Source organism: Lupinus angustifolius, chromosome LG01 (genome assembly GCF_001865875.1).
Source record: "Lupinus angustifolius cultivar Tanjil chromosome LG01, LupAngTanjil_v1.0, whole genome shotgun sequence".
NCBI classification, from domain to species: Eukaryota; Viridiplantae; Streptophyta; class Magnoliopsida; order Fabales; family Fabaceae; genus Lupinus; species Lupinus angustifolius.
Window position 1 is genome coordinate 2,219,209 of NC_032009.1, and position 27,548 is coordinate 2,246,756.

At 35.2% G+C, this 27,548-nt stretch overlaps 6 protein-coding genes across 8 annotated transcripts; 2 read left to right on the plus strand and 4 right to left on the minus strand.

Moving 5' to 3' along the window:
- Window positions 1,049-3,745, minus strand: LOC109357462. Its single transcript, XM_019601798.1, has 3 exons — window positions 2,268-3,745; window positions 1,874-2,213; window positions 1,049-1,750 (listed from the first exon to the last, which is right to left on the minus strand). Exons 1-3 carry the CDS (start codon window positions 3,743-3,745, stop codon window positions 1,049-1,051), a joined length of 2,520 nt encoding a protein of 839 aa, XP_019457343.1.
- Window positions 5,487-8,068, minus strand: LOC109346400 (probable ribonuclease P/MRP protein subunit POP5). Its single transcript, XM_019585940.1, has 4 exons — window positions 8,008-8,068; window positions 7,090-7,296; window positions 6,857-6,994; window positions 5,487-5,993 (listed from the first exon to the last, which is right to left on the minus strand). Exons 2-4 carry the CDS (start codon window positions 7,265-7,267, stop codon window positions 5,845-5,847), a joined length of 465 nt encoding a protein of 154 aa, XP_019441485.1. The 5' UTR covers window positions 7,268-7,296; window positions 8,008-8,068; the 3' UTR covers window positions 5,487-5,844.
- LOC109346409 lies at window positions 10,372-12,314 on the minus strand. 3 transcript variants are annotated; one of them, XM_019585962.1, is made up of 5 exons: window positions 12,187-12,314; window positions 11,770-11,840; window positions 11,089-11,396; window positions 10,651-10,820; window positions 10,372-10,562 (listed from the first exon to the last, which is right to left on the minus strand). In XM_019585962.1, the coding sequence occupies exons 2-4, from the start codon at window positions 11,826-11,828 to the stop codon at window positions 10,663-10,665; spliced, it is 525 nt and encodes a 174-aa protein (XP_019441507.1). In that variant the 5' UTR covers window positions 11,829-11,840; window positions 12,187-12,314; the 3' UTR covers window positions 10,372-10,562; window positions 10,651-10,662. The 3 variants fall into 3 exon arrangements, with proteins under 3 accessions (XP_019441507.1, XP_019441497.1, XP_019441515.1); XM_019585952.1 differs by having other exon boundaries at window positions 10,656-10,820; window positions 12,187-12,313; XM_019585970.1 differs by lacking the exon at window positions 11,770-11,840 and having other exon boundaries at window positions 10,372-10,820; window positions 12,187-12,294.
- On the minus strand, window positions 12,186-13,306 carry LOC109346427 (endonuclease MutS2-like). The gene is made up of 2 exons (XM_019585982.1): window positions 12,920-13,306; window positions 12,186-12,631 (listed from the first exon to the last, which is right to left on the minus strand). The coding sequence occupies exons 1-2, from the start codon at window positions 13,070-13,072 to the stop codon at window positions 12,428-12,430; spliced, it is 357 nt and encodes a 118-aa protein (XP_019441527.1). The 5' UTR covers window positions 13,073-13,306; the 3' UTR covers window positions 12,186-12,427.
- On the plus strand, window positions 17,133-20,589 carry LOC109346435 (probable LRR receptor-like serine/threonine-protein kinase At2g24230). The gene has a single exon (XM_019585994.1). The coding sequence runs from the start codon at window positions 17,800-17,802 to the stop codon at window positions 20,341-20,343; it is 2,544 nt and encodes an 847-aa protein (XP_019441539.1). The 5' UTR covers window positions 17,133-17,799; the 3' UTR covers window positions 20,344-20,589.
- LOC109346442 (leucine aminopeptidase 1-like) lies at window positions 22,590-26,640 on the plus strand. The gene is made up of 10 exons (XM_019586007.1): window positions 22,590-22,750; window positions 23,027-23,441; window positions 23,560-23,754; window positions 23,925-24,150; window positions 24,528-24,654; window positions 24,821-24,916; window positions 25,207-25,284; window positions 25,720-25,780; window positions 25,907-26,094; window positions 26,303-26,640. Exons 1-10 carry the CDS (start codon window positions 22,700-22,702, stop codon window positions 26,426-26,428), a joined length of 1,563 nt encoding a protein of 520 aa, XP_019441552.1. The 5' UTR covers window positions 22,590-22,699; the 3' UTR covers window positions 26,429-26,640.

Below are 27,548 nucleotides of genomic sequence, written 5' to 3' on the forward strand. Positions count from 1 at the left end.
GTTTCAAACCAGCATAACGGCGTTCTGCATTTCTTGCCGTACAAAGCTTCATACGGTGCCATACCGATACTTGAATGAAAGTTGTTATTGTAGGTGAACTTGATCAAATGCAAATGATCAACCCAACTCCCTGGGTTATCTAACACACATGCTCTAAGGAGATCCTTAAATGATTGGATCGTCCTTTTTGATTGACCATCGGTCTGCGGGTGATAAGCTGAACTCATGCTCAACTTAGTCCCCAAAGCTGATTGCAAACCATTCCAGAACTTGGAAGTGAAGCGCGGATCTCTATCTGAGATGATATTTTTGGGAATACCGTGCAATCAGACAATCTATTTAATGTAAAACTCCGCCAATCTCTCCAAAGAGTACTTCATGTTGATAGGCAGAAAGTGAGCTGTCTTGGTCAAACGGTCCACAATTACCCAAACAGCATCGTAACCCTTCTGAGTCTTCGGAAATCCACTCACGAAGTCCATCGAAATGNAATGCTGTCCCATTTCCAAACCGGAATATCTAATGGTTGTAGTTCTCCACCAGGTTGCTTGTGTTCAATCTTCGCTTTCTGGCATGTCAAGCAACGGGAAACATACTCGGCTACCTCTTTCTTCATCCCTGACCACCAGAACATTTTCTTCAAATCTTGATACATCTTGGTAGTTCACGGGTGAATACTCAACTTGCTCCGGTGTGCTTCGTCCAAGATTGCCATCCTCAAATCAGGGTCTCTTGGCACGCAAATTCTGTTTTTGCACTTGAGTACCCCATCAATCCCAATATGAAATTCTGGGGCTTTTCCTTCAACCAACAGGCTTTTCTTCTCTTGTAGTTCTGGGTCTGAATCTTGTAAACCTTTCAATTGCTTCATGAACTCATTCGTTACGGTGAGCATGCCACAAACCAAACTCTTAGGTCCAACTTGAACCGCTAGATTTAAGTCTCTGAATTCTTCTATCAGCTTCATCTCGCTAACCATCATCGTCGAGATATTCAAAGACTTCCTGCTTAATGCGTCAGCTACCACATTTGCTTTTCCAGGGTGGTACTAAAGATCGAAATCATAATCCTTGAGGAATTCTGTCCATCTCCTTTGCCTCATATTCAATTCCTTCTGATCAAATAAATACTTTAAGCTCTTATGATCGCTGAAAACCTCAAACCTTACACTGTACAGATGGTGTCTCCAGATCTTGAGGGCAAACACGATTGCAGCTAATTCCAGATCGTGCATTGGATAGTTCTGTTCATGATTCTTTAACTGTCTTGACGCGTAAGTCACCACTTTCCTTTGTTGCATCAACACACAACCTAATCCTTGCTTCGACGCGTCACAATACACATCGTAGTTCACGCTGGGATTTGGCAGAATCAAAACAGGTGCTGTAGTCAACCTCTTCTTCAATTCCTGAAAATTCTCTTCGCACTTGGCCGTCCAGATAAACGCCTTATCTTTCCTTGTCAGCATAGTCAGTGGCAGCGCCAGTTTGGAGAATCCTTCAATGAACTTCCGATAATAGCCCGCCAAACCAAGGAAACTCCTGATCTCCGTCACAGACTTTGGAGAATTCCAGTCCATTACAGTCTCCACCTTTGCAGGATCCACTGCAATTCCTCCCTTCGAGATCACATGACCGAGAAAATTTACAGACTCTAGCCAAAACTCACATTTCGAAAGTTTGGCATAAAGCTTGTTGTCTTTCAATATCTGCAGCACCACTCGCAGATGCTCCGCATGTTCTTCTGCAGTCTTTGAGTAAATTAGAATATCATCGATAAATACGACCACAAATGTGTCGAGATAAGGATGAAAAATTCTGTTCATGTAATCCATGAATACTGCAGGAGCATTGGTTACACAAAATGGCATCACGAGATATTCATAATGACCATAACGCGTCCGAAAAGCAGTTTTCGGGACATCCTCCGACTTCACGCGTATTTGGTGATATCCAGATCTCAGATCGATCTTAGAAAACACTGTAGCTCCTCTTAGTTGGTCCATCAAATCATCAATCCTCGGCAATGGATACTTGTTCTTGATAGTGACCTTATTCAGCTGCCGGTAATCGGTGCACAACCTCATGCTACCATCCTTTTTCTTGACAAACAACACTGGTGCACCCCACGGCGAAACGCTAGGTCTGACAAATTGCTTCTGCAGCAGGTCTTCCAACTGCTTCTTCAACTCCGTTAGCTCCAACGGTGCCATCCTATAAGGAGCGATAGAGATCGGTCCAGTTCCAGGAACTAGATCGATAGCAAACTCTATCTCTCTTACTGGAGGTAATCCAGGAATGTCTTCCGGAAATACCTCGGAGAAGTCTCGGACTATAGGTAAGCTTTGAATATCTGCTCTACCTTCCTTTTCCAACGAAGCCAACATCATAACTAACTGGGATAAGGGTAGACATATCAGGTCCACCAAAAATACTCGACTTTCTAAAGTTATCGGACATTGGGAACACACAGTTGACACAATGACCGGTTCCCTAGTGGGTGTGGATACAAGCAAATCATAAGGTAACGCCACAATAGGTAAAGCTAAACGGTTGACAACATCAATAGCAATAAAGGAATGGGTCGCACCCGAATCAAACAGTACAGATAAAGGAATCTCTTTAACGTTGCAGGTACCTTGAATGAGATCTTCGTTAGCCCCGATCTCTGCCCCGCTCATCGTGAACACTCTGCCCTGAGCCCTGGGTCGTGCTGCCTGCACTGAGTTCATTGCTTCCCTCTTTAGCTTTGGGCATGAAGTCTTATAGTGCCCTACCTCATTGCAATGAAAACAGGTCACACAGGTGTTACCAACGTGCCTTCCCTTGCACCTGGGACACACGGGTGTCGCAGACTGATTGTAGTTCCCAACAGACGAACTCATCCGACTATTGTGGTTGTTGTTGCGGCTGTTGTTGTTGTTATTATTGTTGTGGTTGTTGTTTCCTGGTCTGAAGCCTCTGTTGTTGTAAGGTTGAAAGCTCCTCTGATGACTTCCTGAAGAAGACGCAACAGACCTTTGATTGCGGTTGAAGGGTCTTGCCCTTCCAAACCCCTGTCCACCACTCCTCTGTGGACCGACTAGTGTTGGAGGCGATACCACACTTCTCAGTGTCGCATTCCTCGCTCTGACGCTCTCTTCGTAGAGCCTGCACTTGTTGACCAGAGTTGCAAAGTCTGGTATCTGTTGGTGAACAAACATCACCTTCAGGTCGGGCTTAAGTCCATCCTCGAACTTAGCGCACCTTGACCTCTCATTCCCAATCTCATTGTAATGTGGGGCATACCTCGCCAATTCCTCGAACTTGGCGGCATACTCTCCCACCGACAAACTCCCTTGTTGAAGCTTCAGGAATTCCATTTCCTTCTTCGTCTTCATATCAGCAGGGAAATACTTCTCCAGAAACTTGTCCTTGAATGTGGTCCAGCTGACCACCTGGTGCTCATGCACCATCTGCCCCCTGGTGAACTCCCACCAGTTATCTGCTTCCTTACTCAGCATGTAAGTAGCATACGTAACCTTCTGTTCATCGGTACACATGAGTGCCTGGAAGATTTTCTCCAGCTCTTGGATCCATTCATTTGCAGCCTCAGGTGCAAATCCTCCTTCAAATCTTGGGGGTTGACGACGACAGAACTCGTCCAGCCCCTTATACTGAGTCGACCCTTGAGACGACTGAGCCTGATGCTGTTGCTGATTCAGCTGGTGTAAATTAGCATTTACACCTTGGATTGCCGCGGTCATTATGTGTTTTTGTCAATCCTTATCTTATTGTGTTTTAACTAAATTATCATTTAAACATTATATTTTTGTTGTTCTTCCTTACTTTTTTTCTCACGTTATAGACATCTATTATTTTTAATTAGAGTATAATCTCTATACACTATCATTATAAAGATTTATACACATATCACCATTTATTATAACATTTTTATTTAAGAGTTAATAATAATTAAAAATAAATTGTAAATTATACAATGACAACGTAAAAAATTGTTACATTATAGGCGCATACATCTTTTAATTAATTAGATATTATTATTAAAAAATTTCATATACCAACACAATGTTGATCTAATAATATAAAAACCTAAATCTTCAAAATGTCTAAAAATCAAGAGTTCGATTCTTGGAAACAATGTTGATTAGAGAGACACTTATGCACCCAAAATGAATAGTTTGTTTAAGGAGAAAAGTTTTGGTATAAACAAAAAATTTTATTTACGTGCTATACCTTCATTTCAATTAAACAGCTCAACTTGTCCTCAATATCTGTTATTTTCGCCGCCTTTCCTCACAAGGATAGTCTTACGTCAATCTAAGTTACAAAAAGAACTACACTATATATATCTCTTTTGCCTACAACATTCTGAGGGTTTTTTAGAGTTGGGTTTTGTTTGGAGATTTTTTAATTTTAAATCAAATGATTGATAAAAATTTATAAATAAATAAGAAATAGACTGATAAATTATTATAAAATACACACTATTATTTCTTATTTATGTATTTTCTTTCAATTTCCATAAAAAAGAAATATGTTTTTCTACCATTATTTAAAGTAAGGGTTCAAAATAAAATGTGAACTATATCCTTTTGTTATATAGTTTATTAGATGATTATCGTAAAATGGAATGTGAACTAAAATTACATGTCCATTGAAATAAAGGTTTCAAAGTGTCTTTCATAGGATTTTGAAGATGATTTGTTTCGTGATGAGCAAATAAAGTGATTCAGAAGAGTTTGACATAAAGCAAAACAAAATTTGGTTGGAATCTGCAGCAATAAACTAATGAATAGAGCCAAAGCATAGCATCATTCGATTTGTGTTTATGGCAGACAAGAGCATGTACATAATGAACCTTGGCAAAAAATGACAACAAAGACAAAGTCATTGAAGATAGTCCACGATGTTAAGCCCACCTGCATAATTGAAGGGATTAAGACTATGTAATTGCATCTAACATGTCTTTTTCTATACACATGAAGCTGACATGCCACATTTCCGTGATGACAAGAATTTGTAGCTAAATTGTTACGAAAATATCATATATTCACAAAGCTTTCATTTAATCCATGTGAAAGGAGCTTAGATAACTTAAACATGAGGTTTTGTGTTAGATCCATGAACTCTTTTGCATGAAAGAACACTATTGGAAGGGGTAAGGGTCCCTATTTAGGCATATGACCATGCCCCAAAAAATCAGAAAGGACACTGTAGGATTAAAAAAAACTATTCCTAATTTAGGAGTGGGGTCGTTTAGCCTTCTTCATTAGTGAGCTAAGTGAATATCATAAGTGAGTTTGACACTATATCTTGACCCAAAACCTCAAGGCATTAGGTTTATGAGTCATTTCAGTTATATGTTGTTCAACTTGCTTTACTTTCTTCAATATGAGACTTTATTTGTCATGACAAAAACTTGTATCTTTTACTATAGATCTAAGGAGTTAAAGTGAAAAGTAATAGGAAGAATTGAGTCCAAGCTCAAAAGTCGAAACAAAAACAAGTCTCATTATCGAATCAGGTAGACTACAAAGAGTCTAATAATTTACAATGAACTTGTAAATGTAAAATTTTAAGACCAAACAAAGGTGAACTTTTACACATTTTGACAAGCCTTTTCTCTCATGATTGAAAGCGGCAACTCTATATCATATTCTAGGTACTACTACCAATGGTAAACTTCAGAAAATTTGGGGAACCCAAACTAAATACAAGAGTCCATATTATAGATAATAGATAGAGATTAAATTTAACCTAGAATTATAGTTGCTGGAAATTAGCAATTGAACACAATCTGTTGGAAAGAAGCTTAATGAAGCACTCACTGGTGGCCAAATTTTTAATGCTCCAAACATTTGATCTTTTCAAGATTGCTATTCATGCGATTAATATCCGTGGGTGAGAGTCGATCACCAACCATAAGTTTGAACTGCTCAAACTTCGATTCCTCACACCTCAAGGCGGCAATTTTACAAGCCTTTATACTTCCTAATCCAAGAGAGTTAACATTTTCACATCAGTATAAATTATTTATATAAGGAAAACAGGTTCATAACAAAAAATAGTCGAGTAACATAAGGAAAACAGACTGCATTACAAACTCCAAAATGAGGTTAAGCCTCTTAAGCTTATAGTAACAAAACGACCAGATTCAAAATACATTCTACTTCGTTTAGATCAGAGTCATTGTAAGCTGAGGGGACAGGGAACCAACTCAACCAAGGAATTCAAACAGAAAGTTCACCACTTGAGGTTGGGACAGGAATGAGCTCAAAGTGAACTCAAAACACAGCAACGAAAAAAGACATGGGGGAATGGTTCGAGTGGTGTGTTCTGAAAAACCCCCAGAATGTCACTGGTTTGCTGGGAAATGGCCATGCTTGGCCAGAAAAAGATTGTCAGAAAGAGAAGCTCTGGTTTCGAGTGGGGAGCACAAAACACAGGTAGTGTTTTGGGGGAAGGGGCACAACTATTGGTGCAGTGATGAGTGATGACCACCATTTCATACTTTCTATTATGCTAAAGCACAACAATTTAGGGGCAATGTACTAGCTATGAAATATGAAGTAATTTTATTGAGAATGAAAGATGATAATGATGATCCGAGTGACAGAAAAATGCATAGCTTTTCTGATAAAAGTAGTGCCCTGTATAGCAGCACTAGGATATGATGATTACAAAGGGAAATTTCAACTGAGGAAAAATATTTGTCAAAATAAGACAATGGGAAATGATAGCAAGTAGCTAAATTAGCATAGTTTCTACATTATCTTTTCTCTGAAGATATTATCCATCAAAACAAATTATAAAAAAAATAACTAAAATTGCAATAGCATAACGTTTTCTCTTACCAGATAAATCCAGCATGTTAAACACCACAGGGTAATTTCCAACACTTCTGACCATTGTAATTGCAGCCCATACTTTTTGGTAGTCCTCTCTTGAAATTCTAATGATGCACAGATTGGTGACTGGATTAACATACTTCACTGCTCAAGAAAAAAATTGTCAGAGTATTATCAAAGAAAATCAGAAGATAATAAACAGTAGGAAAATAAGACATTACAGGCAACATGTTACTTACCCAGGAATGGTCCTATTGCCGAACCCAAACCACATTCCCCAAAATTCACCAGGATGCTGTCTCTTATTGTTTTACTGACATTAAACTGGGTAATGATTATAGGATCAACCCCAACTTGGTCTCTATTTGGATCCATAAAAACCTCCATCACCATATATCTATTTTTAAATCCCACCATGATCCTTTGCACTTTGTCGAACAATCAAACTGCCAAATAATATCCATATCCACATGTAAGCAGCCACTCAAAGGTAGGTAAGTAACGACGTTACATAATGCATTTAGGCTACAATTGAATGAGGAATTTTAAAGTATGCCTTTGATTTGCTTCACATCCACCACACCATTAACTCCTCTAACACACATCATGCTACAAATGCAATAAGTTAGATATAATTCCTTGAATATTAGCCTATGAAAATAGGGAACCCAACCACAAAATTAACAAGCCCTGAACCAACCACAGCCAAAAAAATGGAATAGTGATGAGCTAACTCATATGGATTATCATAAAGAGATCAAATTCAGAAAGCGTAAACAGAAATTACAAATATTTAGTTTACTAACTTTCTGTTTCAGGCTAATAAGACAAATAACGTTCGTTCTATGCCTCTACATATATCCACAAGCAGTAGATCTAAACCAAGGCCAATCAAAATTTTCAAAACAACACATGACTTGACAATTAACACAAACATTATTGAAAATTAATAAATTAAACACCTTGAAACCCGTCAGAGTAAAGAACTAAAGATTATGTATGTGATAGTAATAATCATCCTCACGACATAATCATTCCTTCTAAGCACCGAGACAAAAAAAACTGAATAATTTAATATATGGTATTCAACTATTAATTTAATATATAAAAAACTCCTTCTACCTCATACCAATAAGAATAGAGGAAACAGATTATACCTCGGGTTTCGTATAGAAGCCAATTCACCGGAGATTTTCTTCACAGCCACGACAATACAGTACCTACAAAATGTGAAACAAAAAACAAAACAAAAAACTCACTCTCTCTCTCCGCAGAACCTAAGCTACGCAAAAAGCAATGAAATAAGCAAAGAATGAAGCAGCATGGGTGAGGTATTTATAGAAAACCAACCCTTTTGGGTCACTGAACATTGGGCCCAACCTCGGATTCTGGGCTTAACGGGTAAAAGCCCATGACTCGAGACCGTCTCAAATCTCGTAATCGGAGTAGATATAGGTTGCGGAACACCACCACTGTATTGTCGTGGCTGTGAAAAGATTAAGTGACAGAACGATGTTATATATATTGCAAACTCATTAGTAGATCTCTTTGTGATTTCAGTTGATGTATGTAAACATTATATGCGTAATTTTGCTGTTAGAATTTGGTCATGGTGGATTGATCGGAAAGGCGAACTACGAAGGCTCGCCCAGCCGAATTGGAGAACAGGGTTAGGAAATTGTAGAGAGAATGGGAGAATTGGTGAACGAAATGGAATTGGATTGAACCCTAATTAACGAATTTGGGAGATTTGAAACAGAGAACGAGAGTTAAGGGAAAGAAAGGGTCTTGTTCACTTTATTCTCTTAGCGACCAAGGATTTGTTAACAACGCTTCTTCGGTCTCCCGAAAATCTTTTCCACATGCAACGAATAAAATATTTATTTTTAAATATAACGTCTTTGATTTATTTCTATATTTAAAATATCGAGTTGGAAATATAAATAAATACTTAATGCCTATTATTGTCTTTGAGATCTCCTTAGTCATTTAATTTAAAGTTATTATATATAAATGTAAATTTATTTATTATGACTCTATGAGAATTGAAGTTTAAAAATTTCAAGATGAAGGAATTGAGTTAGGACATATTTTGTATATATTTTTAAACAAATAATATATTATCATCTTATACAAAGATAGCAAATTTAATTAAAATATCATTCTATAAAATAGAAAATGTAAAAAACAATTGATTAGTAGGGACTTTATGAGCAATTTAAAATATGAGTGGCATGAGATGAGTTAAAATGGATAAATTCATCTTTCACATTAAATTAAATTTTAAAATAAACTGTCTAGAGTGCATTTTTTGTATCTTTTATTGTTGTCGGAATTATGTGGAATAATTTAGCTACTACATCAAGTAAATTATTTATTTTTATTTTTTAATAGACAAATATTAATATATTAATATTTTTTAGTAACTAAGATTTAACCTTAATCTTTTTATCATTTTATTTTTTAAACTCTTCATCCTACCCACTCTACTAAATTGTTTGGCCTCACTTATTACCAATGGAATCAAGGATATTTCCGACAACAAAATATATTAAAGATTGGTGTTAGGTTACTAGAAAATAGAATTTTATGAAAAGCTTGGTCTAAAGCTTTCAAATAATGAAATAAATTAACTTGGGTTATTCTCACCCTTAATTTGAAGTGTTGATCATCTCATATGTTTCCTTATGTACTTGTATGAATGATTGGATTTTACTAAAGCACATCACTTATTTCAAGAAAGATTAAATTAACTTAGATTTCATATGTTTCCTTATTGACTAATGCACATCATATTCTTTGTTTGTATCCCACAGCATATCATATTCTTATTTAATTATTTTTTATAAAAATATTTTTAAAATAAACAAAACAATATATCATACTTTTATTAGTTGCAAGAGATAAGTTATAGTGTGGATAAGATATTTTTTTTAATGCACGTGCCCTGTGACGGGTCTTGTACGCTTTCAATTTTAATAAACGGAACGGATTAGTTGGAGAATTAAAGAAGGTCCTGCTGCGAAGACTTTACCCTCTTATTGAAACTCGACACGTGTAAGCTTATACAAGTTTACCATTGGGCCCAACCTAGGATTCTGGGCTTAACGGGTAAAAGCCCATGACTCGAGACCGTCTCAAATCTCGTAATCGGAGTAGATATAGGTTGCGGAACACCGCCATTGTATTGTCGTGGCTGTGAAGAAAATCTCCGGTGAATTGGCTTCTATACGAAACCCGAGGTATAATCTGTTTCCTCTATTCTTATTGGTATGTGGTATTCAACTATTAATAATTTAAGTTACTATTAAATGTTTTTTATATATAGAAGGAGTTGCACTTGGTTGGTTGGTTGGGTTAATTTTATTGATAATGGTTATAGAGTGTGAGCCTCGGCGAAATGGTAATATTGCTTGCAATGAAAGACTGCGTAAATCTACCAGACTCTACTAGGTGGAGTCTCGTGCATTAGACCACCTTTGGTTAATCTAACATACATAGTCATTTCCAGGACATAAAAATAAATTATAAAGATCTAGAATGACCATTTATAATTAGAGGCAAAGTACAATGCATTGATTTGTGTGTCATTTTCCCCCTGAAAAAAACTGATTTTTAATTCTTCGCCCTTCAAACTTTCTAAAGAAATAGTGAATTCCAGGTAATAATGAGGTCAAATTAAGCTCCCACAGTGCAGTGTTGTTGCTTCATTCTGCAGTTAGACACAAACAATGCAGAACATGTTATCTTGTGCAGAAATAAAATACTTACTCATTTATGAATTATGATCATGGCCATACTTGGCCTAAATTCTAGGATATCTGAATATCAGTTACTTTTAGCTTCAACTTCATGCTTCCAGCTTGAACTACGATTTCTCCTTTGGAGGAATCAACTTTTAAAACGGCCGCTTTTCGCCCAAGGGAAGTGACATTTACCATATCACCAACCTTGGGAAGCTTAGACCTATCTGCAACATTAACAGGTAAATGGCAACTGCATAAATAATCAAATGGCATTACTCCTCACTATAAAACTAGATAGTGCAATTCTAGCATGTTCTGTCACCATCAAGTGAAAATAAAATGGGGCTAACTAGCATGTGCTATCATCGCCGAGAGAAAATAAAGTAGGGCGGACACTTGTTTCTGATGCAAGAAATTCGGCGTGGACATTAACATCTGATCAAAATTTAATTTCATATTGTTTATCTCATGTTTCATTATCTTTGCACATACCTGGTGATAATTGGTTGACTTTTTTTACAGCAGATGCACTTCCATCTGCAATAGTAGTAGGTTCTTTGCTATCGGCTGCAGTGTGGCGGTTGTTGGTTGCTGATGATTGAGAGCTCTTAATGGTTTTATTCGGCTGTGATGGTTTCTTGGGGGATGCATCCAACTGCCTAACTTTCTTGTGAAGGATGGATCTTGCCATTGCTGCAGCCTCAGATACATCTCTCATTTTTTTATATCTTAAATTTGAACTATGTTTCATGATCTTCCTTCTGGTGCTCAATAGACTGTTGTAGAGTTCTCTGGAAAGCCTACAATCACAAAGATTCTCCCAATTAAAAAGTTACAGATGCTCCAAAGGTAGGGCAGAATTTGTTAATAATTATCTGCTACGCTTCCAATTATTAAAACAAGGATTGCAGTGTTGTTGCATGTTTCAGGTATTCTGATAGTATTCAAAGAAAACAATACAAAGAATAAAAATTTTTGCAAATATGATTGCATGATTCAATATCCTTGAATGCTATAGCAATTGAATGAGCTTAGTCTACCATCCGTTAGATGTTAAACGAGTGCTTATCTTATGATCAAGAAATGAACCCTCCTTAAATTGTATACTAAATGCAAATATGAGAGTGATAAGCCACATGATGAGTTAAGTTTTCTAAAAGCTTAAAGTCTCACATCAGATGATGATGCCCTTCATCCAATAGCTCTTGGTAATCTTGTTTTAACTTTTCCATATCAGTTATTACCTACATAAAAAAATGCACGTTGAAAGGCTACTGAAACTTTTGTAACAGATTGAAAAAAATTGAATCAGTTATTTGGTGACGAATGGACGGCCAGAGCCCTGGATTGCTCCAACTTTATATGATGTTCCTTAAAAAAGGCCTTCACAATCACTTGTTACTTATCGACATATTGTTCAAAATTTCTACTATTATCACTAAAACAAATTAGCATGATTAGATTTCACGTTAGAAATTGAATAACAAAATCAATTAAATCTTTGGAAAACTTTACTCTTTCCATCTTTAAGAGGACAACATACAACACCAGTAATAAATAATACATTCAATTATGATATATGGCAAATACCTCATCTATCTCTGCACTAGCAGAACCATATAACTTACGAGCACCATCAACAACAACCGATGTTAGTCCCAACCTCTCGGCTATATTGATTGCATTTGAGCGTCCTGCAATGGAAATCCTTTTTCAGTTATATGCACTATGCCATGTAGTATATGTATCACATCAGATGATCATTTAAAATAAGCCATGAAACATCTATTTTCTTGTCAAGGCTCGAGGCCACAAATTGTGATCAATTTCTTCACGCATAATATTCATACACTTGAGACCACAAACTAGAATCCCTCCCCTCATTCATTTCCCAACTTTTAATAGTAATACAACCATACAATAACGACATGCCTAGTGCTGCTCCTTCAAGCGGGTTTGTACCTGCACCAACCTGACAATTGCGAACACGTAGTACCATCAATATAGACTGGCTTGTTGAGTTTAACTTAATATTCTGCAAGATAAAAAAAGTGAAAATAAGAATTCTTGTATAGTTTAACAATAATAAAAGAACTTACATGTATGTAAGCCACCTTAATATTCTTAACCATTACCAAGAAATAATCAACATTTAAAATGCTGATAAGTCTGAACTGAAATGTATACAAGTCACTCAACTTCATTGGATCTCTATGATGTATTGAGGTATAAATGTTTTGGAAATGCTATAAAAAGAATAACAGGAACAAGGAATGAGGCTTCAGTATTTAAGTACTGCACAATCACCACATATTTTCCTTACACCTATCTGTTTCAAGTGGCCGGAGAATGTAGATAAAGACTGTGATAAGGACTGCTCATCACCAATGTCAGCAAAAACAGAATCAAACCAAGGAATTTGAACAGATTCAGAAGCAAGAACATAGAGACCTGTAGCATGACAGGTTGAAAGCATTAAAATCCTATAATGACTATTGAAAAACAGAAAATAGAAAATTTATGTGCTGCAAATGTCTAACTTGACTAGTCAATTTGATAAACTGCATCAGAATTGAAGAAAACAGTATCATGTTTACACTATATTTCCAAGTCTTCGAGATTCTGGTATCTCTCCAATTGCCTAACACTCTCCGAATGAATAATTCCATTCCCACTGACCGTTCATTCTTTATTTATAAGCTACACCTTACAATTATGATTAACCATTCTTCTATAACTATCACTTGAGATTTATAACAGAGTTAGTGACTAACACAATCCTACATAGGTTATTCATGAATGACAGTGGTAGATTAAGAATGAAATGATGATTCTATTATCAAGATTTTTTATTTATTTGTATAAATGTAGATGTGATTGCTGTTGAAAAAAATGATTAAAATTTGTTTTTCTAAAATGATTTAGTGAAAACAAATCTGTAGTTGGAGATAATCAATTATAACTGGGTGGACCCTTTATCAAGTCCTAATTGTGTGCCCCTTGATTAGTTCACTTTAAAGATAAGTTTATAAGAGTTTTCCCCTTCAAATGACGAGTAGACAGTGCTGTTTCTGTATCTTTGTTGTGTGATATATTTGTAGCTATTTCCCCCCTCTAAATATTATATTTGTAAATGGAACCTAAATATATCCACAACAAACAAAATAACCAAGAGGCTGGGATAAGAAATAACCTTCCTAGCCATACATTCTTCTTCTGCAATCCAAAACGAATTTTGTATGGATGAAATTTGAAGCTCCACAATCCAAATGTATCCCAATACTCACTCCCAGAACATCAACAACAAGAAATTAATACTCTGTACTCAACAATTTATAGCTATCTGAATGTTGAATTAATACAATTGGCTCATATGTCACATGTCCTTCAACAATGTTGACATTTAAAATATGTCAGCACAGTTGTTTACTTTCTTAGTATTTTTGGTGCCAATTCACTTTTATTTAATGCCAACCTTCAATTCACTTAGAAGTTAAAATATTCAATTCACTTACAAGTTAAAATATTCAATTCAGTTAATATGTCTTACTTGGTTGATTAGTTTTAGAACATCTTGATGTGATGATATGGGCATCTTCTGTCTCAATAAGTGTACTACTTCATGTCCTATTATTTGTGATTGATCAGAAAAATACATAAATATTAAATTTGTCATCGAAATATGTTTTCAACTAATTATAAGCAGTGACACATCTTTGTGGGACAACAGATGTACTCTCGTTTGAAGATAGTGTGAAAGTTCTATGCAAATGGCTTGTTCTCAAGTACAAGTAGTAGTATAGAACCTTATTATGTAGTCCATACTCATATACAACAAACTTTGCACAATGAAATCATACATCAGCACACACAGAAAAATGTGCATTAACCCAAAGACATTGTTTCTCTACTAGATCAAATCATGTAATCTTCCCCTTCGAAGCTTGCTTAGAATGGCATTGTTGGGTCTAATCATCTTGATTGTGTTTGCCATTATAATTTATTATAGTTGATGAGTCCATGAAAAGGTCCCTTTGGTACAGAACATCATTTCTTTGACGTGGTTTGAAGTTAAAGTATAATGACATGATTAAGAAAATGGAGAAATATTAAAAATAGTATCCACATAAAAATATAAGTGGGGGTGTTATGATTATTCATGGTAAAAATTTTATGTTGATTTCATGTTACTCCTTAAGCCTCATGCTTCAATCAAAGCAAATCATTAGACAGTGGTGCTGATCATTTTGAACCTCTCCACTTATTATGCTTGCTCTCTCACATACATATTGAGTCAAATATTAGTGTTTTTTGGCCCAACTTGGACTGTATCTAAGCATGTTTCATGAAGAGGCCAACTTGCCATGTGAAAACAACTAATACTGTATTCCTTGTAGATGAAGATTTGTCTTTGTGAAATAAAGAAAGTGAAGTTGAAAATATCATGTGATAGCATTTCTATCAAATATATTCAAACTATGAAACTTGTATTAGAGAAAGATGGGATTGTGGGCCACATAAATTAGTAGAACAGGCCATAATTAAGGGAAAGAGATTACTTGTCCCTAACGATGTCTTATTCTTTGTCCCGAGTCAATCACATATTGACACATGAATAAAAGAATTTTTTTAATTAAAAATAAAAAATAACATTTTAATTAGTCCGAGACAAAGAATACGATCTCTGACCCAAAACTACTGGCCAGTAGACAAAAACTGATTAACAGTAAGCATAGATTGAAAGATAAATAAGTGTTATCAACAAAACTGCAACTTGTTATGTTCAATATTGGTCCTTTTGGTTTGCTTCACATGATAAGACAAACTAACTGAATGGCTCAAAAAATGAAACTGAAATGGATTATTGTGTAGCTATTCCTGGTTCTCAAATCAAGAGTGGTCCACCTATTAGATGGTCCACATGGCAGATTCTGCCTCTGTCCATAGAACCTTACATTGAGAATGACTAGCATTATATAATTAGCTATTTAGTTAGCATAATATAGGGGGAGAATGGGGTAGGAGATAACTTTTTTCTATGTTTCAACTTTCAAAGTCTAAATAATACACTTTCACTACCCAAAAATCTAGCTAATCCATTGAATTGAAACATTATCATACAATTGTTTTTAGGAGTGGGAAATGAGTTGGGAGACACTATAATATAGTTAAATGCTAGTAATATAATCCATTTTTTTTTGGTTAAGTCAAAAATAGCTGAAAGGATCCATGTACCAACAACATTAATTGCACAACAAAGATTACAATCCATGTTTTTTTCACTTAATCATGTCCATGCAAGTTTCATAAAAAAATAGCTGAAAAATTAAGGAGAAAGAAAGTTGAGGACCACAACTCCACCAGCCACTGATATAGGGTTGGGGCTAGTCATTTTCCACTGAATATCAGTTAAATTATTTCCTAGCAAGAAGTCAAGATTGTAGGCAAAAACATGTGACTTTATGAATTTAGAACATCAATTAAAATGCTTACTTAACATGAATGTTGATGTTATAGAAAACCCTTTCAAAGTCCAAAAAAACAAGGTTTTATTACTTTTACTGTTTGTTCCACTGCAAAACTTTTTATATTTAGATGTTTTTTCATCATTTGGTTCTAAACTCACATGCATTAAATATTTGAGACTCTTATATTTTTTTTAAGTATACTCTTACTTATTACATTATCGTTTTTATTATATTTTTTTAAGTATACTCACATGTATTTTTTATTTGTTTTAAAATTGTTGCTATTTTATAATTTTAAAGATCCATCAAACTTCTTTTTTAATTTTATCATAGCTCATAATTATGCCTATCATTTTTATGTATTGATTCTATTTTTATTTCCTCTCAAGAAATAAATATGAATATCTTAATCAAAATTAATATTATTCTCAATGTTTTTTGAATCTAGGTACGTCAACCTTAAACAATAAAAAAATGAAATGGTAAAAATACATGAAAGATTGGAATTACCTTAAGGTGAAAGGAGTAATTCTTTTTTAATTTAAATTCATATATTGAACCAAGTCTCTCAATGTTAATAGACTTAAACCTTTTCTACTTCTACATTATTACATATCGATAAAGTTTGAATTATCTATTCATATTCTTAAATATATAATATTTAATTTCAAGCACTTGTAGTAAAAGTAGTAAAAGCAAACGGGTTATTAACTATAGTGGCAAGAAAGTATATGCTAGATTGCATAAAAAATCAGTACCAAGTTTCACATATTCAGCCGAATAAAAACTAACAAGGGACATGGTTTGTTATATCCTGGTATAAATGTATAATAATTAATTAATATTATTAAAGAATAAACATCGTGGGTCTAGAGGTGTAAGTATATGCTAAATCTCAGAATGATTAAAAAATTATTAGTTTAATTTCTGGAAATTACACTGTCTCGAGATATATCCGACATAATTAGTTTCTTACAAAAAAGAGTAAACACTAGATTTTCAATGGACCGAAAATGGTGAAAATAACTCTGATTGAAGAATCACTAAATTTGCACAAATAAATCTTTCAAATATTCACCAACCATAATCCTAATAACTTTTTTCAATTCCGTTGCTTTCTCATTTAAGAATCTCAAACCAACCACACTCCACAGTCATGTTCATTTTTCCTTCCCTGTACACACTGTTCTCTGCATGTTCTGTTTGTGTCTCATTTGAAGAGAGAGAGAGAGAGAAAAAATCCATTCTTGAAAAAAATCAGTTCTAGCCAAAAAAGTTCTGCACCCACTAAAAGTAAAGAATCACAGCTTTTTCCACAATCTAGTGAGTAGCCAAAGACAATATTTTTAAGTTTGCTTCTTTGCGTCGTTTGTTTCTTTTTCTGTCCTTTTTGTTGTTTCTCACTCTCAGTCAGAGATCTTCAAATCTATGCAAGCCTTGTTCACATTCTCTTGTTACTTTCCATAGTTTATGCATTAGTACATCACAGTTAATTTGTTTCCTTAAAAAGTACCACTTCTTTTGTGTCCTTCTTTTACTCTCGCTTTAACTTATACCCTTTTAAGTTCAATGAGGTTCTGAGTGCATAAAAAAAGCATTGGCTTTCATGGACTTAAAACAACCCCATTATCCATAATATGGTCATGCTGATTATGAAGTTCTGAGAGGTGTATTTCCAAGTGGTTTTGGTGTTGCTATTTTTGCATCATTTCTCGGTATCAGGCATAACTTTCTGATGGGTTTTGGAGTATTTGGTTCTTTTGTTGTTTTGACACTCTTGTTCAAGCATTTGGCTTCTCAGCAACCAAACACTGATGAGTTTTTTGTGTCTGAGTTTTTGCACAAGATGGGTTTCTACAACTTCACTGCTTCTATTTGTTCATGGGAAAGGGTTTCCTGTGATGCAAATAGAGAACAAGTTTTTGAGTTAAACTTTTCTGGTATGAGCCTAACTGGTCCTATTCCTGATACCACTATAGGCAAGCTTAGCAAGCTTCAATCTTTGGATCTTAGCTTCAACAAAATCACTTCTTTGCCTTCAGATTTCTGGGGTTTGAGCTCTCTCAAGACCCTTAACCTCTCCTCCAATCAGATTTCTGATTCACTTAACAACATTGGCAACTTTGGTTTGCTAGAAACCTTTGACTTGTCTAGCAACAATTATTCTGATGAAATTCCTGAAGCTATCAGATCCCTTGTGAAACTGAGGGTCCTCAAACTTGACCACAACAGCTTTTCACAGAGAATTACTTCAGGGATTCTCAAGTGCAAGTCTCTAGTTTCAATTGATCTTTCATCAAATCAGCTTAATGGAACACTTCCAGATGGTTTTGGTGCTGCTTTTCCTAGGCTGAGGACATTGAACCTTGCTGGGAATAATATCTATGGCCGTGCTTCGGATATTTTAGGCTTAAAGTCCATTGTGACTCTCAATATGTCAGGCAATTTGTTTGAAGGTTCTGTCATTGATGTGTTTCAGGAACATCTGGAGGTCTTGGACCTTAGCAGAAACCGATTTCAAGGCCACATTCCTCAGGTACAGTACAACTCTAATTACAATTGGTCTCATTTAGTTTATCTGGACTTATCAGAGAATGAGCTTAGTGGGGAGTTTTTCCAAAATTTAAACGAGCCGCTTAATCTAAAGCACCTTAATCTTGCACACAATAGATTTAGCAGGCAGAAATTCCCAGTGGTTGAAATGTTCCCACAGTTGGATTATCTCAACTTGTCCAAAACTAGCCTTGTTGGTAACATTCCTGATGAAATCTCACAACTGAGTAATTTGAATGCACTTGATCTTAGTATGAATCATCTTACTGGAAAAGTTCCCTTGTTGAGGAATAAAGACCTCCAAATTATTGACCTTTCAAACAACAGTTTGAGTGGAGAAGTCTCTCCTTATGTCTTAGAGAAGCTCCCATTGATGGAGAAGTACAACTTCTCTTATAATAACTTAACCTTCTGTGCTTTAGAAATCAACCATGATATCATGCAAAAAGCATTCTTTGGATCAGTGAACAGTTGTCCAATTGCAGCAAATCCGATTCTTTTCAAAAGAAGAGCTACCAAACACAAGGGAATGAAGCTTGCTCTGGTATTAACCTTCTCAATGATATGCTTGCTTGCTGGGCTTTTGTTTCTAGCATTTGGTTGCAGAAGGAAGACAAGAATGTGGGAAGTTAAGCAAAGTTCTTACCGAGAAGAACAAAATATTTCGGGACCCTTCTCGTTCCAGACTGATTCAACTACCTGGGTGGCTGATGTTAAGCAGGCAACATCAGTTGCGGTAGTAATCTTTGAGAAGCCATTGCTGAGTATTACATTTGCTGATCTCTTGTCCGCAACTTCAAATTTCGATAGGGATACTCTTTTGGCAGACGGAAAATTTGGTCCTGTTTATAGAGGCTTTCTGCCTGGTGGTATTCATGTAGCTATTAAAGTTTTGGTGGTAGGGTCTACATTGACAGATCAAGAAGCTGCGAGAGAGCTGGAGTTTCTCGGTAGAATCAAACACCCCAATCTTGTCCCTTTAACAGGATATTGTGTAGCTGGGGATCAAAGGATTGCCATATATGATTATATGGAGAATGGGAACTTACAAAATCTGCTTCATGACTTGCCACTTGGTGTGCGAAGCACAGAAGATTGGAGCACGGATACTTGGGAAGAAGCTGACAACAATGGGATTCAAAATACTGGGTCTGAAGGGTTACTCACAGCTTGGACATTTCGACACAAAATAGCCCTTGGCATTGCACGAGCATTAGCGTTTTTGCATCATGGATGCTCACCTCCAATTATTCACAGAGATGTTAAGGCTAGCAGTGTTTATTTGGATTATGACTTAGAGCCAAGGTTGTCTGATTTTGGTCTAGCTAAGATTTTCGGCAGTGGCTTGGATGAGGAGATTGCACGCGGTTCGCCTGGTTATGTTCCACCAGAGTTTTCTCAACCAGAATTTCAGACCCCAACACCAAAATCAGATGTGTACTGTTTTGGTGTTGTTCTCTTTGAGCTGGTAACGGGAAAGAAGCCAGTTGAAGATGATTATCCTGATGATATGGAAGCAACTTTGGTTAGTTGGGTCAGAGGACTGGTCAGAAGGAATCAAGCTTCAATGGCTATTGATCCCAAAATTCGTGATACAGGACTGAGTGAACAAATGGAGGAGGCTCTTAAAATCGGTTATCTGTGCACGGCTGACTTGCCCTCCAAGCGACCGAGCATGCAGCAGATAGTAGGACTAATAAAGGATATTGAACCTACTGCTAATTAGTTTGAAGGAGACATTGAAGAGGAACTGAGGTCATTCAGTTTAATTTAATTTTATCTGATTTTTTTTACTTGATTAGAGCTTCCCTTAAAACCGTGGAGCGAATGTAAAGCAGTTAAATTCAGGAATTCTGTTTTGGATTATGTCTCTTTTCTTTTATTATCTTTTTTCTTCTTTTTACTCCTACCATCTCTGGTAGATGAAGAAAGGTTTGATGAATATGCATCTAGAACTTGATCTTCAAACTAACATGTTTCTGCAGCATGTACTCTTTCATCCATTTCACATATTGCTTTTATCTTATCATTTACATAAGTAATGCTTGTTTGTAGTTGATTCTTAAAACTTGAAAGTATACTGTATACAATATATAACTCATAATATAACATAAGATTGCTTGAGGTAATAGAACTAATACTATTGCAAAGGGTTCCTCATTAGCAATATTTGTCTGTGACTGCATTGTTCTTTCCAGCTGAATATTTTAATGTGTGCTTGTATTGTTCTTTCCAATGGAAAACTAGTCCAAGAAGAAAAGAAAGTTTATTAGAAACCAATATGTTCAATATATTAAAAAAATAAAAAAAGCTGTAGTTTTCAGTAAGAATTTTCTATTGATTCCTTTAGCATTTGCAAGATAGTGAGTGGCAGAACCAATGAGTTTTGGAGTACCAAGAGAGATGGACCACCTTTGAACTATTAAATGGTTGTTAGTTGTTAGTGGTTATTGGTTAAATGGTTATCCTTGTGAATATGTTAAAAGGTTATCAATATGCCACATGTGAGACTAGATAAAGATATGATAATGCATGATTGTTGAAAAGTTCAGCATGTAACATGTTTTGAAGTTGGAATTGGAGTAGAGAGGGGTTGGTCAAATAAACAATTCATTGAAGCATGCTTATCTCATCCATGTATCTTGCATGATAAAGATGGACTTGAAGTTATGGTAAAATATGGCTCTGGAGCACAAGTATTGTTCCATATTCTAGTCTCATTGGCTTATATGAATAATAATACCACTCTCTGCTTGTGAAATTTAGAATAATAATGCTTCAAAGGCTCAGCAACCAGCTTGGAATCAGAAGCACAAACAAGCTTCTTGATCCCTCTATTCCACTCACACTCATAATCATTCATGTTATCTTGAAATCTGTAATAATCAAATAATAAATTGTGACAACATTTTTTTGGTATAACCAAGGGTATCATTATTTGGGTAATGAATTAATCTGTTTCAGGTTTTATGACTGCCCCTCCCAATAAAAAGTGTCGTTTCTAGAAATCAAACATTTGATATTTTACTGAGAATCTAATAGAGCCTTACACTGTCAGATGATGAAAACTTTGTTGGTAATTGTGAATACTCAAGACAAGAGAATAGCTAGTATAAACAAAACCCACGAGTTTAATGTCATAAATCGGTAAAGAAAAGTTACTAATTAATTGCTTAACCATCCATACATACATAAAAAGCATATCATACAAGGTTAATTTCTGCATTTTGAAGTGGACAAATTTATGATGTTAAATTTATTCAAATGTGAAATCTCATATTAAGCGGAAAAGGCTCATAAAATCATTATCTTATGTTTTAAGATGTGATGTTTTACTTGTGATTTTTCACTCTATCTATGATCTGTTAAGATAAAACTCCACGGTGGTTGGAGGCTCATAAGTTACGGTCGAGTATAACAAGTGGTATAGATAGTTCAAGTGTGAATTGTGAAGCCACACACTTAAGGGAAAACAAATCTATAAGTGTGTGATACCCACATTTAAGGGGAAGTGTGCAGTAACACATTGGATTGGATACAAGGAGAAAAGTGAAAGGTTTTATAAGTGGAAAACATTCATGAAACCGGTCCTTGATTGTGATTGAATCCAACAAATATTGAATCAACACATGAACAATAAGTAAGAGAGGCAATTGATAAATGACTATTAGCATAAACACCACGTTAAATCTGGCAACTACGTGTTTGAAGTTCAAGTTGTGAGAACCAATGGTCACCCATATCTCTGTTAGCTCTTGTAATTTTAGTCTAAAATCAATAAATAAAAACTTCTACAAGTTTTTATTAACCATATACCATATACATGTTTTTTATTCTATAAGAGTATAAGATTGTGGATAGAAAAAATATTCAGGAAAATTAGCACTGGGTTCACCTAAAAACAATAGTCCCCACTTCAAATGTGTCACTCACGTGCCTTGTCATGCATAGATCACGGATGAAAAGAAATGATAGTGATGGATGTTTCATTATAAATAAGATCCACTCTCCCACACGTAAATGCTTACAATCCTTGTTTCTTTCTCATCTTCTTCCACTTCTCTGTTTCTCATCGTGTACTCATGTCTCACACTCTTGGCCTCACTCACCCTTCTATTATTGAATCCTCCAAGGTATATACTTCATAATTCACTCTTCTTCCTCTTTTCCTTTTAATCTGACATGCCCACGTTTTGTTTCATATTGCATATGCTTTAACCATCATAAAAGTCACTAACTTGCAGGTTTTCTCCTCGTGGGTTTCTTTTAAAATCATCCCTTTTTGTCATTTGTTTTCAAAAAAATGCTTTTTATTAATGGATATGAAATTTACTGATATGTGTGGTTTCAAGTTTATTGATGTGATGCTGATAATGCATGTTTTGTGTTTGTGATTGTTTTTTTGGAAGATCTCTTTTTCTGCTAAGGAGGTTGATGTTACAGAATGGAAAGGAGATATACTTGCAGTAGGTGTTACAGTGAAAGACTTGGCAAGAGATTCAAACTCCAACTTTGAAAATTCGATTTTGAAGAAGCTTGATTCCAAGTTGGGTGGTCTATTAGCTGAAGCTTCTTCTGAAGAGGATTTCTCTGGCAAAGTTGGCCAATCAATTTTTCTTAGAATTGCAGGGTTTGGATCAAAGAGGGTTGGCCTCATTGGGCTAGGACAATCAGCTTCTACACCAGCAGCTTTTAAGGGTTTTGGTGAGGCTGTTGCCGCAGCTGCAAAGTCTGCTCAAGGAAGCACTGCTGTCATTGTTCTTGCTTCTTCTGAGGGACTTTCTGCACAATCAAAGCTTAGCTCTGTTTATGCAATTGCATCTGGTATTGATTGTGTGATTTCTAGTTGTCTGATAGTGATTATCTATATATATCTATAGATATATGTGTGTGTAAGATTGTGATATATATAGTTATATTTGTGTGGACTTAACTGTGCCAGGGGTTGTGCTGGGATTATTTGAAGATAATAGGTACAAGTCAGAATCGAAGAAACTAGCACTTAGTTCTGTTGACATTATTGGTCTTGGATCAGGACCGGAATTGGATAAGAAACTTAAGTATGCAGGAGATGTTTCTTCTGGAATAATTTTTGGACGGGAGCTTGTGAACTCTCCTGCTAATGTGCTCACACCAGGTTTGTGAGTGGTAACTCCTTGAATTGTGTTTCTATATATGATATGGCTTTTCTAGTCCTTGCACTTGGACCATTTTCATTGTTTCATATTTCATTTCCGTAATACATCTGTGTTGGACTTATACTTCTCTAAGAATTGATCGGTAGTTGATGAATTGTTTCTATTTCAGGGGTGTTGGCAGAGGAGGCATCTAAGATTGCTTCAACGTATAGCGATGTGTTTACTTCTACAATATTAAACGCTGAGCAATGTAAGGAATTGAAAATGGGGTCTTATCTGGGTGTTGCTGAAGCCTCAGCAAATCCTCCTCATTTTATCCATCTACGCTATAAACCTCCAACTGGACCTGTCAATGTTAAGCTGGCATTGGTTGGAAAAGGTTTGACTTTTGACAGGTAAATAATATAACTATCTCCTTTTTATTTTATCTACAACTCAAAGATAATGAGCAGTCCGAAATGAGATTATCCCAAATGTGTTATCTATGGTTTTAATTCTGGACAGCAAATTTTATTGTTCATGAAGTTAATACTGATGAGTTTGCTGGTAGATAAATTTTGACATGAGGTTCTAAGTAGATTGCTTATTGTCTTACCTCTCCATGCACTGCCAAGTAAAGTCCTAGCATACCAATTATATGCGTAAATTTATATTTCTTTCTATTATAGAATTTGTGGAAATTGAGGACTTGAAGAATGTTTCTTTTGTTTTGATGTAACAGATTATAGTTCTTTTTCATATTTTCTTTATTGCTTTATTTGTATGCTTTTAGTGGTGGCTACAATATCAAGACTGGACCTGGCTGTTCAATTGAATTCATGAAATTTGATATGGGAGGTTCAGCCGCAGTTTTTGGCGCAGCAAAAGCTCTTGGTCAAATCAAACCTCTTGGAGTGGAGGTCAGTCATATTTTTCTTGTTCATGACTTTATATCCTTTAAAAAGAATAACATTTGGATTCACTGATTTGAACATATTTGAAATTAAAAAGGATCCGCGCAATGCATAGGATACTTGCTAGCATTAATGCGTGCGATATCTCGGTTTAAAAGTCTTTTGTCTACAGGTTCATTTTATAGCCGCAGCTTGTGAGAATATGATAAGTGGAACAGGTATGAGACCTGGAGACATTATCACAGCTTCAAATGGAAAGACCATAGAGGTGAGGATTATTAGGTGTATATATATGTGCGTGTGTATTGTATTTTTATTTGGTGGATTATGATTCTTGTTCAACCATTACTTTGCATTCTTGTTCAAATATACTGTAGCAATATCTGGTACTCATAAATGTATGTACTGTATTCAACTACAAGTCATTGAAGTTTTGGCCTCTAGGATCTATGTAATAGGACATTTGTTGTACTTGAACTTGTTTGTTTTTTAAGTGTTAGCATTTGAGATCACATACGAATTATTAATGATTTGACATTGAGTTAACCTCTTGTGTAGGTTAATAACACTGATGCTGAGGGTAGGCTTACCTTAGCGGATGCTCTGGTATATGCTTGTAACCAAGGTGTTGAAAAGGTATGCAGATATGCATTTGCATCTTTTTATCCCTTTAGTATCCCCATAAATCATAACAGATCTATGTTGCCCTCCCTCAATCAAAAGATTTGCTTAGTATTTAGTTGCGTATGTTCGATAGGTTTGGTCATTAGGTAATTATTTTATTTCTAGCAAGAGCTATAAAAATGTTAAAACCGTTAAATTTTGTCTGTCTGAACGAAAAACTCAATTATTTGATGAATACGCACCATTGTCGTTCTTTCAAAATATATGTTGATTTTCTGTATACAAATACTTGCAGAACGAGTGCTAAATTTCGGCCTTCTGTGTTTAAAAACGTCTACTCTATTGCAATCTTATATTGGTTTTTGGTATCGTTTGAATTAATATTGAATCTTGTTAGGCCTATGGTTTGGTTTTAGAACTAGGCTAATGGGTTGAACTCTTCTTCAGATTGTTGACCTGGCAACCTTAACTGGGGCCTGTGTAGTTGCTCTTGGACCCTCAATTGCAGGTAAATAAAAACTATCATGTGTTGTATGATATTGGGGAAATAGAACATCTTTCTGAGTGGCTGGACATGAAATGGATATACCCTTGAGAGTTCACTGCTTAATTTTCCAAACTATTGTCTTTGAAGGTGTATTTACACCCAACGATGACCTGGCAAAAGAAGTTCTTGAAGCTGCCGAAGTGAGCGGGGAGAAACTTTGGAGGATGCCGTTAGAAGAGAGTTATTGGGAGTCAATGAAATCAGGAGTGGCTGATATGGTGAACACTGGTGGTCGACAAGGTGGTGCTATTTCTGCTGCTCTTTTCTTAAAACAGGTATGTGATTAATCATTGAAACATTTTTTTTATTTCCTCTCAAACTTTTCAGTCAGTTGCTATGAACTAGTACTAGTAATATACAAACGATATATCCCCGTTTTCGCACTTAATGTTTCCCTAGATGAAATGTGTTTACTGGTTTCTTATTTTGCAGCCCGAATTCACATGTATGTTAGGGGTTTCTTAATCATTGATTCTTTTGCAGTTTGTTGATGAAAAGGTTCAATGGATGCATATTGACATGGCTGGTCCAGTGTCAAATGACAAGCACTCTGGAACAGGCTTTGGCATTGCTACTTTAGTGGAATGGGTTTTGAAAAACGCTTCTTAAATGCATGGTGAGTAAAGGGGAGAGTGAGATAAAATAATACTTATGATGTTTCTGGCTCAATAAGGTTGGTTGTTTAAGTTGATAAGCTCATAAGCAGAGGCATAGTTTTTGAGCTTATTTCAGTGTATTAAACTCTTTGGTTATTAACTTAGAGCCAAAAATTTCAATTAGCCTTCTAAAGTTTGTTTCGTTAATATTTTGCTTTCTCATCATTCTTCATAAATTCTAGTATTGTTGAAGTTCTATGTCAATCAATTGGCACTGATAGTAGTTGAACAAGTATGTGAGACTTGTTTCTAAATATGACCTATTCATGGAAGCCTATTGGACTAGGCGATAAGTTGCCTTTGACTTTGATGATCGGGTATCTCCTGACACATGACAAATGGATTATAGTACATGTCAAAGTTTCATTTTAAAACCTATTGGTTTTGAGATAATCTTAATATGTTATCAAAGTTATTATATTCTATGTACCAAAAACCAGAAATCGTGATATTCATCATCAGGGAAACTTTGATACAAGGTTGAATTGAAGGATTTTATATAGGAAAGAAGGAAGAGATAAAATATAAAATCACAATATTATAAGATTGATATTACAGTGATTTAGCTAAGTTATTCAAAAGTATAAAAGAATGGTCCTATTAATAGGCCAATGATAAAAGACAAATAGAATCCTAGCATAATCAATTAACTATAATGACAAAGTTTATTATCTTTAACCTAACATTATTATCTTTAACAATAGAACTGATTCTAATCAATTCCAATTTTATACGTCAAAGTTTCATGTATTTGTTTTTATTTATATTTAATAATCAATAATAATTAATTATGAATGATAGATAATGTAATGACTTTCTAAAAAATTCTTATGCTGTCATTGCATAAGTTTTTTTCTTTCTCTTTATCAACTATATCATTATTTTATTTATCATGGAGAGAGAGAGCAAATAATGGTAAAATAAAGTGAGGAAATGAACTTTAATAGAAAAACAATAACATTTTTATTAAAAACAAAAACTCAATGATTTATTTTATTTGTGTAAAAAACGAGGACAATAATTAAAATGCAATCCACAGAAAATATATGTTAGAGAAACACAAAGAACGTTGA